Consider the following 24384-nt stretch of genomic DNA (forward strand, 5'->3'; position numbering starts at 1 on the left):
TCCTGAGCTCCATTTCCCCACTGCAACCCCAATCACTATTGATGTGAAATCCCATTTCGCTAAGTTGCCCTCCCAACAGCTGTTTCTGGACAAGCCCTGTCTGCCATTTCAGGTTGGTGATGAGTTACCAGCTCCCCCCAGCAGCCAACACCCATAGCCTGATCTGTAGCCACTGTGAGCAATTAGCACTGAGCCCCCCGCACAGTGCTGCAGCCAAATCAACAGCAAATAATTAGCACCGCAGCTCCCCTTCTTCTATTTCTTCTCCCTTGAAAACATGGTTGATTATGCTAAAAATGTTGGGTTTTTTTCAACTCATTATCTAGCTAAAATGTTTGAACAGGAAGGGAAGCTGCCACACGACGCATGCTGAAGTGTGAATTGGCATTTGCTTGCATTAGCATCCCTGCCGCGTGGCTCTTTGTTCATTTTCAGCCAGTTTCCTGCTCTGCCACTCAAGCTGGTATTAATGGAGACGCTTTAGGGGGGAGATAGGAGATTATTTTGTTTTTTAAAATAAGAAATCCAGCTCTTTTTGCTCTCTCTCAGTCCTTTCTCCTGCCTGGCATAGCACCCAGCTGGGGGAAGGCTGGTAGCCTGACGCTCAGTCAGACTAAAAGGAGTGCCAGCCCAAGCACTGAAAATTCATAAATCCCTTCCTCCCTCAATTTGGAAAGGAACTTTTCTCTTAAGCCTATGTAGTTCCTTTCGCGAGCTACCCATGCTGCAGCCATTAGAGGTATATTTTTCAAGCTTTTCCTCTCACACACAGCAGGCCCAAGTCTCTCTAAAGAAAATATTCTGTAATTAGTGATTTTCAAGCAGCCAGTGTTATTGCCAGCTCCACATCTTTCAGAAAAGCTCACCAAGTACATTAGACTCTCAATAACACTGAGTGTGCAATGCTTTCTGCAGTTATCCCATGGGAATTTGTGTCAATACAAAAAAGCTGCTATAAGTTCTTCGAAAACATTTTTTGCTATGTCAGCACCACACTGCCAGCAGGGAGAGAAGTGTTCCTTGTTCTTCTCTATACACATCCAGCCATGAGCTCGTCTTCCCTGCAGCAAGTGTTGCAGAGTAGGAGCGTACATCACAAACACTGACAAAGAAGAGCTGATTAATAGAAAAGACAAGAACTTGATTTCCCCATTTCCCACGGCTGCCTCTGGTGAAGATTCTCTTAGGTCTCCTAGGAAGTTTAAGCTTACTTTCCCACTCGTGCCTTCTGTCTTATGAGTCTCTCCTCTGACCAAGATACTTATTAGACTATTGATCATCCAGCAGCCAGATGGCTGATTTGCAGGGGTCAGCTACAAAATTAATTAAATCAATCCTAACTCATAGGAAATCCACAGTTTCCCTGTAAGAGGAATTCCTTATCTTCCAAAGTGGTTTGATTCATCAGAGGACAAGAGGTAATGGCTTTTTGAAGTGCCAGGGGAGGTTCAGGATGGATATTAGGAAAAATTTCTTCTCACAAGGAGGACGAGGGAGTGGCACAGGATGCACAGGGAGTGGTGGATCACCATCCCTGGAGGTGATCAAGAGCCATGGAGATGTAGCACTGAGGGATGTGGTTATGAGCATGGTGGGGGTGGGTTGGGGTTGGACTTGGTGATCTTAGTGGTCTTTTCCAACCTTAATGATTCTATGATTCTACAATCTGCTGCCCAAGTCAATGAACGTTGGCCAAGGCTGACTTGCTGCCTTTCTGAAATGCTCCTTCAACCCTGTCCTGTGTGCTATGGAGCCAATGAGGAAGTCCTGGGCAAATTCCCAGTAGCATCCAGCAGCCAAATTGCTCTCAAAAACACCACGACTTTTCACAGTTACATCTCCCATGGGATGTGAGAACAGGCATCAGGAACCTCTGGCATCAGTCAGATCTGAAGCCAACCTCTGTAACAAAATAAAAAGCTTCCTCAGAAAGAGCACTGATTTAAGAGTTCATTATCCCTGCCTGCAGGGGGAAAGAAAGGTGTTTTTTTCATTTAGAGAAGTTATTAGTCTATGTTATTAACACAGATCACCTCTTAATGAAAATCGTCATTGGCTAAATAAGATTCTGTGACAATTAAGCTTGCTGTCTGCAAGCGTTCAGGCTCCTGGATCGTCTTAAGACAGTTCCTGCAGAGAAAGTGCATTAATCTTGTGGGAAGACCAAGAGGTAAAGCCTGCCATTTGTTTAATGGAAAAAAGACAGTTGGAAACAGTTATTTAGCCATACGGTAATTGCACTCCCTATTTAGAGAAATGAATACTAAACCAGTGTTAAGAATCAAATGCTGTTCATGCTAATGCAAGACAGTATTTTTTGCTAGCATAGAAGCTCAAGGCTGGAAACAGGAAACCAAATGACCAAAACTGAGTGTGATTTGATCCATTTTGAGGAGAGTTACTTCTGTAAATCAGAGGAGAAATCTGTCTGCAATCAAACAAGGAGCAGAGTGTGGGTCAGGACAACCCCAACTGCAGACACTGGGCATGGTCTCCATGGCATGGGATCTTAAAGTTATCTGAGTACCTGAACAGGCAAATATATATTTCAAAACTGGATTATAACCACCTACTTGCAACTTCAGGCACTTAATTACCTTTAAAAAGATCTGTCTCTGATAGGTTTGGAAGACTTTGTAAGTTACCATATTACTAGCTGGAGGATGAAGGAAAACATATATCATGAGCTCCATTCTGAACCTGAAAGTGAGATTTCACTCCCAAAGTGCTACAGCGTGAACAAGGGCTGAACCATTGATGCTGGAGGACAGCAACAAAATGCCAGTCACTTCTCCTAGCCCAGCACTCCACATGGCATTGCATACTCTTCAGTACCATTCCCTCTCTAGGAACACATTGCTCCAACTTTGCATCGGAACCAGCAAAGTTTAAAAAAAAAAAAAAAAAAAAAACCACACACACCACAGAGAGATCCCAAAGAAATGGTTAAAAAAAAAAAAAAAAAAAAAATCTGTCGGCAGTCTCCCAGGCTGCATTTCCTAGAGTACTGCAAAAACTGAGCTAGAGTTCATGATTCTGCCCTACATAAAACCAGTCCAAGTGTACAGCAACAGATACACTAAATCTGTACTGGCAGGACAAGGCAAGCCATGATTCTGTAAAGTGCTTAAAAACATGGGAAAAGAAGTCACTTTTGCTTTGGGGTTCTACAGCACAAATTTATTTTTATGACAATGACCATTTCGCTGACTGCTTCCAAAATAAATAAACGAATAAACCCTATCTTTTAAAAGACCCTGAACTTTCAGGTTGGATATTTGGAAAATATTCTTCTCACAAAGAGTGGTGATGCACTGGCACAGGCTGTCCAGGGAGTGGTGGAGTCACCATCCCTGGAGGTGTTCAAGAACCATGGAGACATGACATTGAGGACATGGTTATGGGCATGGTGGACATGGGTTGACTGCTAAACTGGATGATTTTACTGGTCTTATCCAACGTTAATGATTCTATGATACTGTGATTCTTTATTCTCCATGATTTGAGAGTACATCAGGTGAAAAACCCAGTGCCCATCCCAGATCTCATCCCCACCTCAGTCAGCAGCCAGACCAGACCAGAGCTGCCCAGATCCAGCAGGAGGCTTGGAACATTTTCCTCTTCTCTGTACCAGGATCATTATTCAAAAAGTTTCCCCTTATCAGTGAGCTCAGACTGAATTAGACCAAGTTATTTTGGGAGCTGCCCCTCATTTCATAAATCTATGTACCAATACATGTGGCACAAATGGCAGAGGCTGCCTGTTGCTATGAATGGCCTCGTAATTTTCCCTTCACTGGCAATAAGTGTCCTTACAGCACACGTTCACCAGTTACACAGAAGACAAATGAGGGCTTGGGGAAACGTTTTTTCTTTGACTTTCCTTATCACAAATTTTCTGAAAGCAAAGCCAAAGCGGATGGCTGTGCTGTATTCTAGGTCCAGCAAGCACAGTTACTCACCCTGAAGATTACATTTTTCTCTCCCATTTTCCCACCTATTTCTGGTACACGTCCCTAAACTGCTATAAAAAGGCACCAGTACCTGTGCCAGCCCCACTGCAACCATGCTTCACTCCTTTCCCTGGAGTAGGATGGTGCCTAAGCAGAGGTTGCTGTGGCATCTTCTCCACCCACATGTGCTGCTCCCATCCAAGCTGGGAAGAACTTGTCCAGATGTCATGGTTATTTCAGGAGAAAGTTGTATGTCTGAATTCACCCTCCCCACTACACACAGCATGGATTTCATCTTCCCACATCCTCAGCATCCCCTTTCTTAAAGCCTGTGTTCGTTTGTCTACTAACTCTTCTAAGGCATGTATAATTTCATTACCACCTGCTGCTTTATTCACAGGAAACAGATTTATAAAAGATACAATAGCCTATTGTTCAACAGAAAAACTACATGCTTTGTTCCTCCATTTTTTTCTTTTTTTCTTTTCTTAATAAGAAATCAGAATTATTTTTAAAGGAACAATTTGTTTCAAGCAACTGTTTTCAACCAGAAATTATGTACGTGATCATGTGCATATCAGTAGTCTTTGTGAGACCAAGGCCAGAGATGCCTCTGTTATATGGCAGGTTGGCTACCAGGAGATAACAGGGTATCTTTCTTCTCCCCTTCAAATCCTCCACATGACATTGATGTAGGAAGGATAGAATGGTTTGGGTTGGAAGGGACCTTTAAGATCACCTAGTTCCAACCCTGCTGCAATAGGCAGGGCCACCTCCCACTAGATCAGGTTGCTCACAGCCCCATCCAGCCTGGGAAGACTCCTGCTTTCAGAGAAAAGGATGAAATTTAAACTGATTTGGTAAATCAGTAGAAGATATATTTAGTGTATATGTGTGCACACAAAGCCCTTTTTCAGTTGGCTCTGCAGTGAAGCTGGAATTCAGAGAGATTTAATTCATATCAGCTTTCACAGGATATTAAAAACTGCCCAGGGACTGATCTGAGTCCCATCTGATAAGAACGAATGCTGGACCTGCCTCGCAGTGCTGAGATCTAGTACTCCTTTCTTTAAATACATAGCATCCATTAAAAAAAAAAAAAAAAAGGCAAAAAATGAAATGAGGCAATTTAAGAGCCAGCACCCAACCTGCCATCACTGTCCTGCTGTTATATATCAGAGACATTGTGACAGTGCATTGCGTGCCTCCCATTCCTGCCTTGGAAGCCCTCACAGAGTAACTTTATCTAATCAGCATACCTCAGGGAGCACACAGTGGTGGACCTGGAAACAGTTAATTTCCACTCAAACTATACTGAGAAAAGAAGGAAAAGAAATCTTCATAAGTGACTTTTGTGTTGTTTTTCTATGAAAACTAACTTCTCAGGCTGCTTATCCATCCATTGACCTACTGTCTTTTTGTGTCTCTGGAACCCAGCTGCCAATATCCTTTAGTGTGGGGAGGGAAAGCAGCTAGAAAGAGGATTTTAGTCCTGTAACCTCCCAAAACTATTTTGAGTAGAAAAGACTCAAAGTCACGCTCTTGGCAAAGCAAAGAGAATTGCTGTGCAAACAGCTTTAGCCTCACCACCCGCTTTCTTTCGCATGGTAGTGAAAAGAATAAGGAGTGATGGATGCAAAATTGAAAAATATGGTTTATTCGGTCCTCTGCTCATGGAGGAAATTATACTGTTGTTCTTAAACATCCCAGGGTTGCTTTTCTTCCCCTGATTTAAAAATATCAAGGACACCTCTTTCCCTGTTCTGATGAGGTTATGCTTTCTGCATTACATCAGCTTTTCAACCACTACTTGAAGGACAGACAGGTTGGGTCTTCAGCACAAATAACATTTCCAATACAAAACCAGAACATCTCTGTGCATCTCTTCCAAAACATCCCCCAAGAAGCCCATACCCAAAAGGTCCATTTCACTCACTGAGCCCTTTCCACTTTGCTTTTCTTACACACTCCCCCAGCAAGATTTGAATTTCTAGTGTTAAAGAATAAAAATAGAGAAAAGGAGGGAGGAACTTCCCTTCCTGCAGCCCCTCTCACTCTCCTAGGCATTCTTATAGACAGCTTCATCAGTTTGTATTTATGAGCAAGATGGAGGCAGACAGACTGCACACTTCCTCACCTCCCTGCAGGTCACATCTGCACATGCACGCACACAATATAATGCAGTAATTTTGTTCATGAGGGACAAGAATAGAGCAGAAACCAACTCAATGAGATTATTATTTCTCAACAGCTCTAGTGCTTGAAATGCTGTTATTAAAGATACATTTTCCAGTCAATTTTGCAATTTCTTTTGTTAAGCAGTGCAGACTGTACTGGGAAGGGTCCAGCAATGAACGAGGAAGATGAAATATTGCTGATATACAGATTATGTTATCTAAAGAAACCACCTTTCAAAAGTAAAAATCAAAGATGAATCAGATACATTTGCAGATTGATCTCTCATGAAAATTATCCAAGTGAGCCGTTGTAATATGGTGAGAAACAACCAATAATATCTAAAGCCATTCCCAAGGAAGAATGCCTCCTGGATACAACAGCGTTTATTAATCTGGGCAGCAGGCAGCAGTAAATCCTAGCTGACAAGGGAACACCGTTCTCCCTATTAACTCCTACCAAGCTTCCAAACTTCTCTTCAATATGGAGCTGGATAAGAACTTGCTGAATCCAAATCCTGGGGACTTCCTTTATTTCAAGCAACAAATGCCATGCTAAATAACTGTGGAGTGAAATCACATAAAAAAGACAGCTCTATTGTGGCTTTTTAAGCAGATGAAATTAAAAACTGTCAGTTTATTAAACCATAGCACTCAAATAATTGGTTCCACTTAAACCTAGCGGCCACTATTACTTACTTGTCTAGCCTGAATTAGTCAAAAAGCGACTGTTTTACTGACAAAAGATCACATCAAGGTTTGTCTGTGGTACACTCAGACAGGTAGGCTTTTACTTCCAATACCTCAAGGGTTAAAGCCAAAATATATATATATATCCATAATACAAAATGTTTTGCTTTGTTTCTGAGCAACAAAAATCTCTTTAGGAACAAAACCAATCAATCCCAACACCTGGTTAGCCCTTTTGAAACAGATCATTTCTGCAGTGATGATGACAGTAAATTATTTGACCTATTTTGCTTTTACAAACTCCATTTTGGTCCCTATGGTCTCTGCATTAGAAGTGATACCTGGTGGCTTCCGTCCTTCAAGGATGCATCAGAAGCTCAAGGCAGCACTGCATTGAAGAGAAGGGGAGAAAGCAATCTGATTTATAGAATCATGGAATCATTAAGGTCATAAAGACTTCTAAGATCATTAAGTCCAACTGTTCACCTCCCACCAATATTGCTCACTATCCATGTCCATAAGTACCACATCTACCCTTTTATTGAACACTTTCAGGGATAGTAACTCCACCACTTTCCTGAGCAGCCTGTGCCAGTGCATCACCACCATTTCTGAGAAGAAATCCTTCCTAATATCTGAGCACATGAATCATTAATGGAGAGATAGGAGAGCCAAAAACTGGGGAGGAAAGCCACAGAGATTCAGCCTAGGTGTGGGAACATGTGCGCCCTCCCCTTCTACCCCAAGAGAAGGATTAACCTCCTGGACATTGTGTCACTGTGTATCTTATTGTGACAAATGGGAATCTTTCTAAAAATCATTTTGCACCATTGACAGGGATTTGGAGCATGATTCACAGTAATTGGACTTAGCTCTTTGACCTGCATTATGCAGGGGGTGATAATGGACTGTGAACGGGTCATTTCGGCTCAAAACAACCCGGTCTTAAGGAAAAAAAATAGGAAAAGATGTAATTTGGGCTAAGGCTGGCTGAGAAGAAAAAGCACAGTTCAGAGAAAGGTCATTTTCATCCATAACAAAAATATGTTTGTGATTCTGGCCAGCTCAGAGCAGGAGTTCCCACCTCCACTTGAAGAATGAGGACACATCAGGAGGTGGCAACAAGGCACTGTGCCATCACTCAGCCAGGTAATCCTTCTGAAGATGCACTCACTGAAGCTGTAATATGGTTTTCTGTTTTACTCCTACAGCACTTCCAGGAGAGCCCATGTTACACGTGTAAAATAAGTGCTCCTAAGAGCACATCAGCACCTGTGCTAAACTTACAGCACACAGCATGGGGATGGGCTGAGAGTGGCAAGCTAGTCTTAAGGAAACCTTCTAGAAAACACAATTCCTTAGACAGTGATGAGTTGAGGAAAAACCCTTCGTACCAGTGAAAAACCTCCTTCTGTGCTAATCTCTGGGAGCAACAGCAGTTTGACAACAGCAGCTCCTGCATCGAGGAGCTTCAAGTAGAAAATCCATGCAAATCACAAGAGAAGAAAAGAAGAAAACAAAGCAAAAAGAAAAAAAAAAAGAAACAAAAAAGAAAAAGGTAAACCCACAAAACCCAACAATGAGCAAAAAGGCACGAGATGCACTTCAGTGCAGTAATATCTAATGAAAGCATGAGCAAGGGTGAACTGAGAAAATAGATACTAACAAAATCTAAAGGATCCCATCAACACTAGTGTGAAAAAGTCAGAAGAGAAGCAAATACCAAAGCTGTCTGTGTCCTCTTTTGCTACTGCACTGATCTTAGAATCGCAGCAAGGCTATGGCTCCAAAAGGAGCAGTGAACAATCACAGAATTCACAGCCTGGTGAATCAAGTAACCCTGGCTCACTGTAGCCTTTTAAGCCGTGGTGGCCTACGACTTAGAATCATTTGAGTTGGGAGGGACCCTTAAAGGCCATCCAGTCCAATAGCCCTGCAATGAACAGGGACACCTACAGCTCCATCACCTTGGGTCAGTGCACCAAAATATCTCACAGCCAGATTTGCCTCTGCACTGCAATGAGACAACACTCCCAGGTCGCAATAGTTGGGTTCCTCTTCCAGGAGGACTGACAGTGCTTAGAAGAAGACACACAATGCAGTAGGTTGAAAATCAGGTGCTTTATCCTGGATTTGTACTGCATTCCGAAGCAAAGTGTTTAAAAACCAGTGGGAGTCAAGAAATAAGGAAGGAGTACCAGACAGCATTAACTGTTTTCAAAGAAGGATTTCCGGCACCCCATTTAGACTCATTTCCAGCTTATCCACGAAGCTCTGCTAAACCTTACTAAGACTTAATTCCCATAAATGTGATTCTCCCCTCCGTGTTTAGCTAAGTAGCAGTGCTTCAAAAAAAAAAAATAAATATCAAGTCGTGGGTGTTGGATTATTCATTCATGTGGTAAGAGCCACTATATATGAATATATACAGATGTACCCACTTCAGAATTGATCTAAACATATGTAGATTTTAGACTCTGACACACAAACCATCCATTATGCAATGGCCCATGTACGCGTCTGGGCTGCTTTTATCCTCAGCTGTGTCAGGAGGATTCGCAGTGAGAGATGGAAGAAGCTTATAGTTAAAAGACTAAAGAAAGTTTAAGCAAGAGGCTTGCTTAAAGTGAAAGGAGAAAAAGGGAAAGAGAGAAATCAAAGAGTCAGGCAGTATCAGATTTAGGAGGACAAGATGACAAAATAAGAACGTTTCAAAGCCCAGAGGTATTTGATATTGGAAATGGTGTGGTCTGACCCCATCAAACCAGCTGTTTACCTGAACTGCCCGTTAAATCTCGCTTCTAGCAAACCCTGCTTCCTTTCTGCCCTCTTCTTGCTCCCCTTGCTCCCCAGAAATCACAGCACAACCATAATGGAAGACATTATCTGGCGCAAAAGATAGTTAAGACAACAGTCCAGCAGTTACTAATGCACTCCGTTTCGTGCAGCTACCTCCATGCAAACAGTTGTTTGATTTGCTGTTGCTTCACACCGTATAGGAAGCACGAGTCATTGGGAGAACACAGTCTCAGCTACAACCAGCAAAGAAATTCCCAAAAGGCATGGGAAATCCCGGTGCAAATCAGAACGTATTGCAGCAAGCAGGGCTCTGCCACCCTCCAAAAGGCTCACAGGGATTCCTACAGCTTTCGGAGGGTAGGAAGTGGCAGCGAGCACAGGAAAAATTCAAGTGTAACTAAAAACCACACAGTATTGGGGATAGAGGAGACTCACGTCAGGAACACAGACCATTAAGTGTAATGCTTCACATTATGCTTCCCAAATACGCACTTAATTCTGATTCAACAAGGCACTTGTGCTAATAAAAATTAAAACCAGCAGGTTCTGTCGAGTGTGTAATGGATGTGTAGAAGAGCAGTTTGTGCAGGTATTTCTAAAATTAACCAGGAATACAAAACCTGACTGCTTCCCAAGCCCCCATAGAGCTGGGGGCATGCTGCACCAATCACTGGGGGCATGCTGCCCACCACTGCATGGGCACTGCACCGTACCAGCACAGCTCCTCAGTGCTCCTCCTCTACGCTGGTGTAAAACGGGTGCAAGAAAGCAGAGCAGGGGCACAGGGAGAAGAGAGAGAAAAGATCAGCTCCGTGAACACTGGATACGGCAGATCCATTTAATGATTAAACAGACACGATTGTTTGCTTATAAAATGCAGCGGCACATAAATCTGCTAGGAGCTAATTGCCTATTATATAGCTCATGGTACTGCTCGAGTTGGCTGCCGAATGATAAAGGGACATTTAGAAAGAGGAGGAAGCACTTTGTTCCCAGGCTGTGGGAGGGGAGCATTCATCCGCCAACAACAGCGGGGTCCAGAGCTCACCTGAGTGTAAAGTATGGGACTGAGACACAGGCAGCACTGGGTGACATGGGAAATGCATTACATTATAAAAATAAACATCTAATGAAACGAAATGTGTACATTCTTCCTATGCCAAGAGGTTAATCTTGGCATACCCAAATGGGTATACATTCCATGAAGAAATTATCCCCTATAAATCACTGGGGCAGGAGCAGGCCACATCCCTCAGATTTCAGGCTGTGCCATCTGCTGAGGTCATTATGCTGCACGGATCTGCCAGCGTGGTGATAGTGGGACCAGAAGGGATCTCCACTGGTAGCAGAGGCATAGCAGAGTCATATGCTGGGACAGCCCCTCTGCACAACACTGTTCATGAATCAGAGGTTTGACAGACATCCAACACTTGTATGGTCACACAGATTGTTGCTCAAAGAGAAGCAGGGCCACGAGCTAGCTTGGTGATCTGGCTGGGAAAAGCCAGCTGATGGAGTTGCACCATCACAGTGCTGCTATGGCAGAAGATCCCTAAGGCTGGTGGGCTCTGCTGGAGCTGGCTGCTCACATAGCATCAGGAGGGCACTGCAGAAGGAGCAGAACCTGGCAGGAAGTTACTCTTCTGAAATAAAAACTGAGCACGTTGGCTGGCTCAGAGGCTGTGGATGACACAGTGCACAGTCCTCAAAACAGCAGCAGGCATGGGACCAGAGAATGACTCCCATCCTTTAGGAAGGAGGAGGATGCAATGAAGCTGGTCCACCAAACCCATTTTCATTCTTACACCAGAGCAGCAAGGAGCCAGATCTTACTCTTAATGGCACAAGTTCCTGCCTCTCAGCGTATTTTTATTCATTTCACAACTGCTCCACAGCCCTTCTCACCTTAATGCCAAATGTACTCTCCTCAGCATTACCAGCTCTTAGCTTATAGCTCCATTGGGATGCACCAGGTGAGCACTCATTACACACTGAGATCAGAAGCTAAAAAACTGCTGGGGTGAAAACCACAGCTCCTCCCATCTTTCCAACATCATTTCATGAACTTGCACAACAAGAAACAGAGCAACTGAGGCACGATTAAGTGGGATCATCTCTTCATAAGTTGGCTATGCTAAATAACTTTAAAGGCCATTTTGGGACTGCTATGCTGAGCAGTCTAACAATGATTTAACAAAATCGTGTATGTATTTTATATATATATTCCGCATTCTTTTATGGTTTCCAGGTGTTGGGACCAATATACTTCACAGCAATTTCTGGGCCTTTTCTCTCACCTCCTCCCCACAAAAACCTGCAGCTGCCAACTATGTTGGCATCTACAGCAGCGAGGAAATGAATTTCCCTGTGAAGCAAATTCTTCCAGGATGAATTGAATGAAAGCAGAGCTCATAATTGCACATTACTGAAAACATTTCTGATTTAAAAAAAAAAAAAAAAAAGATATTTTTATCCACATCCCCAGTTGAAAATTGCTAGGAAAGATGCTTTTGAAAAGCCATCATCTCCAAGCATGTAATTATCAGATCCTTGAACAAAAACACACGGCCAAAGAAAAACAAGAAATACTTTCATTGAAATAAAAACTGGGGTACAGCAATTGTTTGGAATGGAAGGAGAACTGCTGGGAATGGAAATTCACATAACACCATGTCTGATTTTACATGTCTCTGAAGTTACCAGACTGATTTGAAAATCCAGAGATTAATAAATTTGGCAGCTGAGAACATCAAGCTTGGTTAGTAATTTCTCTTGTTATGAACAGAATAATAATATTAAAAAAAAAAAATCAGAAGCAAACTGGCAGTCAGGCTGTCACAGACCCAGAATTTCCTAACTCCCACGTAAGCACACTTGTCTTGAAACAGCATTCTGCCACCTCGAACAGACAGCCATACAATGACCTGGGGGTCCTATCCTATCAAGGCTTAAGACCATGCACACCCTGATGGGATTACTCACATGCTGAAAATTATGCAGCAGCTGAACTGACAGCTGAAAAGAGCCTTAAATGTTCTTATGCCTGGTAGCACTCAATTGTCAATTGATGAACATTGCTAAGTATTTATTTTAGCTCTACTTTCTCTCCTTCAGTTCTCCAACAACACCTCTTTCTGATTATTACTTCTTTTCCATTGTTTGCAACACCTACTCATGCATAAATATAAAAATATAGGCACCTTCCCTCCCAGTTAGCCAACAGCTTTTTCTGACCTTCCAAGCAAAATTTCATATTATCTACATAAGGATGGAAATCATCGCTTAAGCAACAGACATTGGCATCCGCATGCCAGTATGAATTTTAACACCGATTTTCAAAATAAATCATAGTACCATAGAATCATTAGGATTGGTCAGGACTGCTAGAATTATCAAGTCCAACCCCAGCCCACCCCCACCATGCCCATAACCACATCCCTCAGTGCCACATCTCCACTGTTCTTGAACACACCCAAGGACAGTGACTCCACCATCCCCCTTGGGCAGCCTGTGCCAGTGCCCAACCACCCTCTCTGAGAAGAAAGTTTTCCTAACATCCAACCTGAATCTTCTCGAGTGCAACTTAATGCCATCACCTCCTCTCCTATCACCCGAGAGAAGAGGCCAACCCAAAAATCAAATCCTGCATCCCTCGACATACAAAAACCTCTTTGGCAGTGTGGCTATCCTTGGCTTACATGTATTAACAAAGTAGAACAAACATTATAAAGAGTAATGAACCTGGACAAAAAGCCAGAAGCTAGGTGTAACACAGCACATGAAGTCAGTTTCCTCCTATGGTCACTCGTGTCTGAATGCACCTATTCCAACTGCAATGAGATTTGCTTCAGCCAGTTGGCAGAGAGGCACATGTGAACTCCAATAGTCAGTGATAGAGAGAAAGCCTAACAAGCATGTGCTCAGCTGACACTATGGACCAGTATCTCACGTAGTCAAAAAAACTTCAGAATCCTGGACACCAAAGTCCTAATGCCATCAGCAGGTATTCTTCAGATCTCCTGGAGGGTGGGTAGGACATCACAGGACAGCAAAGGAGCAAGATGTAGAGTTCAACTTGGGAAAACAAAATAAAATGAAATAGAAACAATATCAGAGTGGGAGCAGGAGAATGACAAATTTATCACCTTATCTTCAGTTCCCAGAATGGACTATCTATGGTGAGGTGCTGAAAGAAAAAGAGGACTAACCACAATCCTGGATCTACCACAAATAAGCCAACAGAAAGCTCACTCAACTACCTTCTATAACAGAGCATCATTTCTGGGTAGGCAGAAAATGCAAGTTCTTACATCTCAATTTTAGAAATGCTTCTGACATGGTTTTACATGCTATTTTTATAAGCATGTTTGGGAAGTAGGATACAGATGATTATAAAGTGTACACAAAATTGATTGGAAAACCACACACTGAGAAAATTCATCACTTACTCACAATCAGAAGGGACGGATGTATTAAATGAAGTTCTGTGGGGCCAATCCCAGTCTGGAAAGGCTCCAGGTTTTCACAAAATGACCTGAATGACTGTAGAGAGATTGCTCTTATTAAGTTTGCTGATGGGCACCAGTTATGAAGGATTGAAAGTAGGCTGGAAAACAGATTTTTGAATAAGTTGGATATTACAAAGAATTTCTTCTGAGAGGGAACAGTTGAGCACTGGCACAGACTGCCCATGGAGTGGTAGTCACCAACCCTGGAGGTGTCCAAGAACCATAAACATGTGGCACTGAGGAACATGGTTCAGAGGGCAATATTGGTGGTAGATGGGTGGTTGGACTTGATGATCTTAGAGATCTTTCCAATCTTAATTCTATGGTTCTATAAATCAGATGCTATGAAACCGGAATGATCCAGAAAACACACAGAGGTGCATTCAAGTAAACAAAACTGGGCAGGAATAATCAAATTAACAAATTCAGGATAGAAAAAAACAGATCTAAGTGACAGTTTTGCAGATAGGCTCTTCAGATACTGTGGATCACAAATGAAACAATTCCACAAACACCCAGTGGTATCTAGAAAGATGGGTATAGCATGGGAAGTCTGTAAATCCTTTCTTTTTACCCACCTTACAAAGAGCCTCGCCTTGAAGGCAGAGTCTAGATTTGGGTACTACAGCTCAAGAAAGGCAGAGAACAGACAAGGCGAACTCAGACTTCTCTAACTTTCCATCCACTTTGGCTTAAGGAAATTAAAATCACTGTGATTCAACTCCAGACCCCAGGAGCTGTCTTGGTACACACACCCCAGCTTCTTTTCATCCTTCCTTTTGCTGCTTCTGAGGCAAAGCTGACAAGTGACGCAAGCAGGTTGATGAGCAGGAGTTATATTAAATAGTGCTATTGTGATAAATTCTTTCATAAGAAAGATAAAATCTTTCTTCATAGAAGTTTTATCTGTAAAGATTTCCTCCTGTCTTAGTCTAACTCCACGCTTTAGTTCTCCATCCTTTCAGATGCTGTCTCTATTTCTCCCCATGCCTCTTTGGAAGTTGTGATGATCTGGGGCCATTTCAAAGAAAACACAGCACAGAGCAGTAAAAATCAGCAGGCAGGAGGAGGCAAAGATCTGTTAGATCTCTTTCCTAGGGCACTTTCACCCTGCAAATAAGGGATGCAGCTTGCAGCTCAGTAAGAAAGCACAGGAAATTTGCACTGCTCTTCTTCAATATCACTTATGCTAAAAGCACATCTTCTGAGGGCAAACCAAACAAAAAACACAGAAGGGAAAAGCACAGAAGTACATACTGATCTACAGTATTTCTTCTTTGCCTCTTATATATAGGAACCTCAGCTGGTCACTTGCAGCAGCAAGGAGACTGAGCTGGCTCCATTGCTCTGCCCACTCCTGCAGTGATCCTGCAGTAAGGACTAACTGAATGCAAAGTTTAGTAGAGCAAAATATAGAACTTCTCCCCAGACTTCAGAAATGCCATAAGGCATTTCAGGGAAGTCCTACAATTGCAAGAATGATTTGTTGCCATGTCTTTTTTGGAAACACGCTATAAAACATTGAGAAATCAGCTGAGTAGCCGAGAGAGCTCAATTAAGCCTCAGCAAAATCAAACCCAATGCACTGTAATCAGTCCCCCTCAAAGCTTTTTTCTGTGCATGAGGAAAAGGAGAAATGGCAGATGCAAAACAAAACAGCCATCATTCCCTCTCTCCATCTTTGCCCTGTGCCAGGTGGAGAGGATGGCTCCAGCTATGGGATGAGGACACCAGGACATACAGGCAGCTGAAAACTCCATTAGAAGTTTGAGCCTGAGACCAAAAATACTTCTCATTCCTTCACTCAATTTGCAGCAACACAGCGACCATGGAGACCTGCATGAATGTAGGACCGGATGCCTCCAGTGACATGGAACCAGAGAAATGATTCTCCTCCATGGCTGGGATTTCTCTGGCACAGCCAGTGCCAGCCACCCCTGTGCTGGGGCCCACTTTATGGCTCAGCCCCAAGAGCAATGGAATTCCTGCCAAGCTGGTTTTTGATCTTTCCATGGAACAGCTGCATTCCTGTCCTGCTAAATCACGTGTTTAGGCTTCTTCTGCCTACTGGGACACATCGCCATGGCTTGGACAGCTTTGAAACAAGCCCCACCCCCCTGACTACTCATTGCTGTGCTGCTACAGCAAGTGCATATCGCATCTAGTCACCACCCATAGGATTAAGCAACACAACCAGGATGAGCTGCACTGAACCTGGTTTATTTCACCTCTCAGATTTAGGGAGGGGAAAAAAAAAAAAAAACAATAATTTTCTAGAGTTAGGTTCGTGTTTTAGGGCATTGAATATTTGTACCAAGGAGAGCACAAAGTCAATCCTACCCTGCTTCAGGCAAAGTAAAACGGTTCCAACACCATAAATTACCTCTGTACTTCCAACTCCAATGTCTTTCAGAAGGGGAACACTTGCAGCAGAGCAGAACAAGCTCCATGCAGTATATTTAGCTGCAACAAGCAGAGCTACAGCATGCAAGAAAGTACCTGAACATCGCACCCAGCTGGAAATAACAGAGCCTATCCATGGTGGAGAGCCTGGGGCCAGGATCTGGTGCTTGTGCCCCTTGCAGAGGTGCCTTTCTACACTGATCAACCCACTCTTGAGCAGAGGTTAAATGGCTACGTTAAATTCCACAGAAAAAAGCAAATAGCCCGTCTGAGGCTTCCAAAACAGGCGTCAGCATCTCATTGAAATGGCAAATTTCTAGCTTAAGCCAAATTATTTGTTAGAAAACGTAGCAGTGTGTTACACTGGAGATGGGGGGAGGGGACATGGCAGCAATCCCACCATGTTCAGCAGTCCCTTACTTCTTATTTCCCTGCACCAGTCCTCTTTCTACCACTGCTAAATGCTCAGCCCATTCACTGCTCATCTTGAAAAAGAGCTATCGTTAGGTTTCACTAAAACAGAAGAGTTGCAAAGGCTCCGCAGTATTTGGAGCCTGGCTCTGCTGATCCTCCAGCCCAAGGCGGTGAAGGCAGGAAGCAGCCTGAAGGGTGCTCGCAGTGGTCACAGGGAGAAATTCTTTCCAGAGATTTTGATTTTCAAAAATCAAAGCAATTAAGTCACAGTTTGGATGCAAAGGTTTGGATTTGTAAACCTCCCCCTCTGCTTTGAAACTGTTAGTGATATTTAAGGTAGTTAAAGGAAATGAGAATAAGTAAAAGCAAACTGTTGGAGAAGGGAAAAAATATATATATATACACACACACATATATAGGCTCACTCACCAAAGTCTGATTGCAAATCCTTTTTCAGTCCACAAAGCATGTCTGCTATTAGCTATCACACCATTCAACTAACTGCAGCAGGCACTCCTTGCTCTCACCCCGACTGCTCTGGGATCACTTTTCGCTGCCACCCGCAGCCAAGGAGGGCTGCAGAACACACACTGCTCCTTGCTTCACCGTAGGGACAGAAAAAGAAATCGTCCTGGACCGCAGACAGTCCAGTTTGCAAGAACTCTAAAAATGTTGCAATCCTTCCAAAAGAAACGTCTTTACATGGCTCCCCAGTTCTGTATAGAGATAGGAAAATGAAGGCTACGGTCCTAAAATCCCGTGGTGGTTGGCTTGGATCGAGTGGCCATCAAGCATTGCAAAGCAAAAGTTAGGAGCGCAGTGATTACAGGGAACAGCTGGTTGGAGGGGAGGCAGCCGGCCAGCCCTGGCTCCGGCAGATGCAGCGAATGCAGAGCGCTTCATTCCCGGCGGCATTGCCCCTCGTGCTGTGCCGGCTGGGAGCAGGCAGCATCCCACGGAGAGCTGTCAGCCCACAGCACGAGCCCTTCTAGCGCTTCCATGGGGATCTCAGGCAGGGGGAGAATTAAAAAAAAAAAAAAAACCGTGGGGAAAGGGGGACAAGAGAGAAGGCGGCAGCTGGTCCTGCGGAGGTACGCACAGAGCTGCGCGCACAGCCAGCTGCAGAAGTTGGCTGGCGGCTGAGCCTCCAAGTTGCAGCAGCAGAGGAGGCTGCGGCTGCAGCGCTGCCTGACACACTTCCCTCTCCCCCACCCCCCCCTGGCAAGTGCTTGCAGAGCCTCCAGCACCTTTCAAGGCAATGTCAAGCTGCTGTCAAAGCATTACGCTGCCTCCCAAACACATGCCGGGTGCTCGTAAGGGAGCATGAAGCTGCAGTCTTATGGCCTGCCTGCAGCGCTTCCTGAAAACTCAGCTTAACCCTTTCTTAGGAAGGGCAGAGACACCGTCACCATACGTGCAGGCCCCCTGCTGGGGTCTGGGCAAGCGGTGGGGCTCTGGGGCAATGCTGGGACACGGCAGGATGCTCCTTGCTTTACCCTCAAGCAGTTGGTCCTACTCTAGGGGTGGGCATAGGGCACTGGACTGGAAATTGTTTCAGAAGACCAGCATCTGCTCCCTTTGCTGCACTGAAGATGCAGTGAGGTGACCTCCCTCGGACACTCGGCAGGGCAGGCAGCAAAGCTGCAGCACAACACAGCCATCAGTCATGCCGTGAGATACAGTCTGCATTTACATTCATCAGCCCATATCTCACATCCAAAAGGCAGCTTATCCATAGGCACTGCAATCCCCTGGGAACCGACATCACCTATAGAGGCAAGGTTGTATGCACAGATGGTGCAAGCGGAGCACAGCAGCACAAAGGCTGGTTCTTTAGGAGAGTCAGATGAGTTTGAGTCTACTTCAGTGTTTGGTTGAATATGGCCAAGAGCTTGGAAGTTTTGAAGGAAACTCGTGGGCAAAGCCTTTTCCTTAGGAAAATGAAATCTGGATAGCTCAGAAGGGCCTGAATACAGCTGGATGTGCTAGCAGGAAGTTCTGCAAACTGGGGACCCCACACTCAGAGTGGGAACTGGGTTTCAGCCTAATGCCAGAGGTTTTTGCTTGGATTGAAAGGCTCTAACATCTCTACTTTGGTTCAAACTCAGCTGTTTCATGTACAGATAACTTAAATAAAAGCAATAAAATTACTAAGTCAGAAAAAAAACACTTCCAAAAGAGATATTTTGGTCCATAATTTGTTTTTAAGAAGTTGTTCAGTCTGACAATAGACTTAATTAGAAATTGAGCTGAAATTTGTAATTAGAAATCTTTTCACATGGCTATTAATGTTTTTCCTGCAAAGAAATCTCATCTTAAGGGGAAAAAAATAAAAAAAAAATCTACATTTGCACCATAAATATAAGGAGAAGATGCTAATTTGAGAACAGCACATTGCTTTGGATGCATGAAGTGGGCATCTCCATAGGGTGTTTTAAGGCAAAGCTCAAAGCAATCACTTACACTCATGCCACCACAGAGACCTTCCCAGAATATCTGCTGCACTGAGAATCAGAGAATCATTAAGGTTGGAAAAGGTCTCTAGGAACATCAAGGCCAACCCATTCACCTACCACCAATATTGCCCACTAATCCATGTCTCAGTGGAAATGGCAGGAAAGGACTAGTCTGCTACACAGTTGTAGCTGCTTTGGGTTGTGGTGAGAACTGGGAAGAGCTGTCCCATCCCTCTTCTGCCATCAAAAATGAAGAGGCATTTTGGAATTTCCAATCCAGAACTGTTTGTGGCATTTACTGAGGTGGTACAGCCTGCCAGGAGCCCAGAGAGGATATTTACTCTGTGGTTTCTGGCCAAAACCCATAAAAACACAATGCTTGCTTCCTATTTCAGGTGGCAGTATATTAAGACCAGTTGAAGTGAAAAGCTTGAGTCTCTCAAGGGGAAGGAAAAGGGCACACCACACACATCAAAAAAAAAAAAAAAAAAAAAATAGGCAGCCAGAAAAGACACATTGTGATATCAAAATATATAGGTGTCATAAAAGACCATGAGGCACCAACCTAAACCATCGTTTTTCAACAGTCTGTACACTCCAGCTCTTGGCATTAACTTTATGCTTGTATGCCCCGAACTAAAAGCTCTCTAAAAACACTCTATGAAACAAGCCTCACCTAAGAATGATTTATTGACCCAAACACTGTGCCCACTGGAAACAGGAGTAGATTTGGGGTATAGGGGGTGTTACAAAGCCTTTCAACACCGGGTAAAAAACAAACAAACAAACAAACAAAAAAAAACCAGTGAACTCCATTTGGTTTTCTTGGCACATACTGCTCCCCAGGAGTAAAGAGGACATGGAGAATGCTTTCTCTGGTTTCTATTCAATGTAAAAACTGAGCCGAGGAGAGAATGGGCAGAGGAAAGTTCATGTTGGAACGGCCTCCAAGTGGTCCCTATTGGAAACATCCATGTGGGCTTGCGAGGGGAGCATGCAGCTAAAGAGGCAGTACCGGCCCATAAGACATCAGTCCAGAGAAAAGGGTAATCTTTCTTTTCTAGAACAGGCTGACCTTTGAGCAAAATTCACCTGGTGCAAGAAAGCTACCCTCCTATATACATATGTACTAGCACCTGCTTTTTCTTGTACCTAACAAATACTCTGCTGCTTTTGAACTTGTTCTCTTTCCCCAAAGCAAACTTTCAAGTCCTCCCAGAACTTTGGTGGGAGTGGAGCTGGAAACTTCACACGGCCTAAACTGGTTGGGATGACATTTGCAGAATACACTTTTATGCAAAGAAGACAGAGAGCACAGCAGAAGGAAGATCACAAGCTGTTCAAAATGTTAGTGATTTAGTCCACTGCTTGATGGATATTTGTTCCTGTGACTTTAACCATTACTTATTTAATCGCCTCTAGAAGTATCTTCATCAGAAGTCACAGGACCGTGCAACACTACAAGATCCTGCAACGGACCATTTAGCAGTGAACATGCTCTGAGCCTGGGAGAACACACAGAGCATCTTACATCACTCCACATTAGGAAGCCTCAGGAGACTCTCTGAAGACAGTTGAATGAACGTAATGAACAGTCAGGCAGAGAAAAACGAGGAGGAAAAACACCCAACCACACACACTTACAGTGCTCCGAGAAACGCCAAAGTTCCAACCGCACATAAAGATCACATTAATAGCAACAGAAATTGTTTTGGGTTAGGGGAGGTTCAGAAGAGACTGACGCAGATGCTCGCTATTTCTTTTAAATTCAGATCTTAAATAGAGATTTTACGTTGCCATCCCCTTCTTCTCACCTACTTCTTCAATTTACAAATGCACCCCTACACACTGCGGTCTGCATTGGGCTGCAGTTCTCTCTGCCAGCCCATCACCCCCTCAAGACTGGTTTCTGGCACACCAGACCTGCTGCTCACAGGTGGATTGCTGGGAAAGCTGGTTTTAATTGGGAACTCCAGCCTGGCTCTGCAAAACCAAGAGGTCTGGGGAGTGTATGCCCCTCCTTGACTGATTTTGGGCTACAGCTGATGGGGAAGAGGAGGAGGGACAAGAAGAAGGTCCATTACCCTCTTGGTGAAAGAAATTTCACAGCTGATTACCCAACTATCCATGGCCTCACACTTGCTCCATTTCATCTGCTCCAATTTTCCTTAGCTGTGCTTATTCAGAAACCCCAGACAACAGCACCGCAGCCTGAGGCTTGCAATGGGGCTTTTCTTTGGCTTAAGCAGATGCCCTGTTTTTAGGAAGCTGACTCAAAATGTAACAGTTCTTTACTTATATATTTCTATGGGGAGATGAAAATGGACTTTTTAAAAAGGTCTTTTTAAGAAGTCTGGAATTTAAATCATTTCATAAGAACTCTTTGATTATTCTTTCCTTTAAGTGCAAATTCCACCAGCTAGTCCTAAACATTAACTTATTTTAGGTAATGAACACAGTGGGATGCATTTACCCATCCAGTAGGCAATCAGAGCCATCGCTGCACACAGAGCAGAGAGATGGAGAATGTTGCTGAGGGTACTTCCAAGACCCCCGCCCATCCCCTTCATCTCTAATAAGCACACTGATACAGTCACTGTACATTTTTCTGCTTAACCGTTTTCAAAAGAGCCATCTGCATCTGTCACTGCCCGTCTGCACAGTGGGGAAGTGGTGGGGGAGAAGTCGGCAGTGAATGCCAGCAGCCTCCTGGAGCTCTGAGTAATGGGAAGAACCAAGCTCTGCAGTGACCCCTCCATGCAACACCAGCAATCTGGCACTCCCCAGTGATGGATTTTGCCTGTGCACCAGCATCATTGATCTATCTGAAACACATGTTAAAGCAGCACGCTCCCCTCTCAGGAAAGAAAGCCAAGAACTGCAGTGATTGGATGTTCCAGTTTTTAAAACTCAAAACTCTTGATCTCTTCCCAGTGACCAATGTCCCCCAGGCAATCTCCCTCCCTCTCCCTCCTAAGAGCAGGGGAACATTTCCTTCCATATTCCATGTACATGTAAGCATAGGCACTTTCACCTGCCAAAACTACAAACAATGTGTTTTCTTGGGGGAAAACATCCCAGTCCTTAGCGAGTCCATTCCTAGGACAACATCGATTGTTTCTCTCCAAATCGGTCTATTCTTCATTGCAAGACCAGAAACTAATCATAGCCTACTCAGCCCTTTCTTTTTGCAAGCATCTAAGTTGACTTAGCTAGAAGATTTTTAGCAAAATGGAGAAGCAAAATGGTGCATCTTGAGTCAACAGGAGTCAAGAGCCATTGCCGAGCCACGCCTGAAGCTGTGCTCTTGCATCACTTCAAAGCATTTTCCAGATTTTGTGGGTTTAACTTTAATGGTTAACCTGCCTCCTCCAGGCAATTCCTCCTGACTGCCTCCTTTAGCTAACACTTCAGTTGGTGAGCACAGATTATACAAACTGGCACAAAACTCCAGTATGAGAAGATCAGATTGAAGGAAGCACTGCTCTGAACTACGGGGAGCAGTTACACTTGTGGGTCCTTCACTTAAATCCCTACTCCATGTTACACAAAGGCCAAGAGCAGTGGTCCTCAGGACAGCATGGAGCACATCTTTCTCCGTTAATGCTGTATATATGCTATGCAATTATTTTCTTAATCACTGACCACAAGGGGAAATCCCACAATTTATCCCAAAGATTTTTTGATTTAGGTATTCAGAACAGGAATAATTCAGGGTTGTAGACTCCAGTGGTGCTAAGAGAAACAGTGGAAGAGAAATAGGCTGAAGCAGAGTGCAAGATCCCCTACTGCCCAGCTAGCCCTAATGATGCAAAAGAGCTAACTTGGGGACCTTGTTAGCAGAGGTCACCCCCAAAAAACTGCATCTCAGCTGTGCAGTGACACAAGAGAAATCATCCTGAGCACACACTGAAGTGGCCCAGCAGGGAACTGAGCAGGGATGGAGGAACCATGCAGAAAAGCGGAGTCATGCCACAGAGGGAAACCAAAACACTTGCAGCTCCCACCTTCTAGGCTAGTAGGGATCAGTGCTTTAGCATGAGAGCAAATTGTTTGCAGCTACAAATCCAGAGATCTTTGCGGCAGAAGACTGGAGAGAGAAAAAAAATAAAATAAAATAAAATAAAATAAAATAAAATAAAATAAAATAAAATAAAATAAAAATCACTCTTCTTGCTCCAAAGGATCTGGCACTTGAACCCAAACAAAGTCTCCTTCCAGAAGCAGTCCCACGGGCTCTGGCACATCTCACCCCCAAGAGGAGAGCAGTGCAGCACTACAGCTTACAGTGGCTGGAAGGACAGGTCTGAACATTGAGTCAGTATCTAACATCACTCTTCTATGTGGAAAGAAAACCTCTGCATCTTCCTTAAAAGATTTCTCCTGGTATTTTCAGAGATACCATTGCCAACGCATAGGGATAAATAAGCAAGTGGGTCATAAGTTTTCACAGTTGTCACACAGTTTCTTTTCAATGAGTAGCTGTGTAACAATGCATTAACAATAAATGAAATGCCATGTTAACACTAATTTGCATAGTACAGAGCCACAGTGCTTTGCTTCCTGTATTCTTCCTCCAAACTCTCCTGACCTGCATATGAATCGAGAGGAAATTTAATTGCTGGGGCATCCAGCAGAATCACTGAATTCCTGCTTAATGAGCCTTCATTTGTACTCTCTTGCATCAGATACCTTCTCTCCAAGGTACTGTGTTAACTAGCTGAGATGTGAAATGTTTTGCAAGGCTATTTTCACATGCATTTTGACAGAGGAAGAAATAGCAGAAGGAGCTCCAACTGCAAAAAGACAACGTTGGTATCAGTCACACGATAAGGCTAGCGAGATCCCAAGAGTACTGAGCCATATTCCTTACAAGCAAAAAAAACTGTAACGGCTTTTATATCCACTCTTACACCTTACAGCATCTACACGAAGCAACTCTTCTAGAAGAGACAGCACAGCAAGGTGGGATGTGGCCAAGGTCTGC

General features: G+C 43.8%; 1 protein-coding gene across 3 annotated transcripts in view; it reads right to left on the reverse strand.

Annotated features, from left to right (window-relative positions):
- GRIP2 (glutamate receptor interacting protein 2) overlaps positions 1-24384 on the reverse strand; it is a 216085-nt gene that overhangs the window by 50828 nt on the left and 140873 nt on the right. The window contains exon 1 of one of the 3 annotated variants that reach the window (XM_031555581.2): positions 17371-18185. The exons of the other annotated variants lie outside the window; for them this stretch is intronic. Within the exon in view, the coding sequence (XP_031411441.1) occupies positions 17371-17410 (40 nt within the window). The 5' untranslated portion in view covers positions 17411-18185. Of the gene's footprint in view, positions 1-17370; positions 18186-24384 lie in introns of those variants that run through there. 3 annotated transcript variants of the gene reach the window in all.

The sequence above is a fragment of the Meleagris gallopavo genome, chromosome 14 (genome assembly GCF_905368555.1).
Source record: "Meleagris gallopavo chromosome 14, MGAL_WU_HG_1.1, whole genome shotgun sequence".
NCBI lineage: Eukaryota > Metazoa > Chordata > Aves > Galliformes > Phasianidae > Meleagris > Meleagris gallopavo.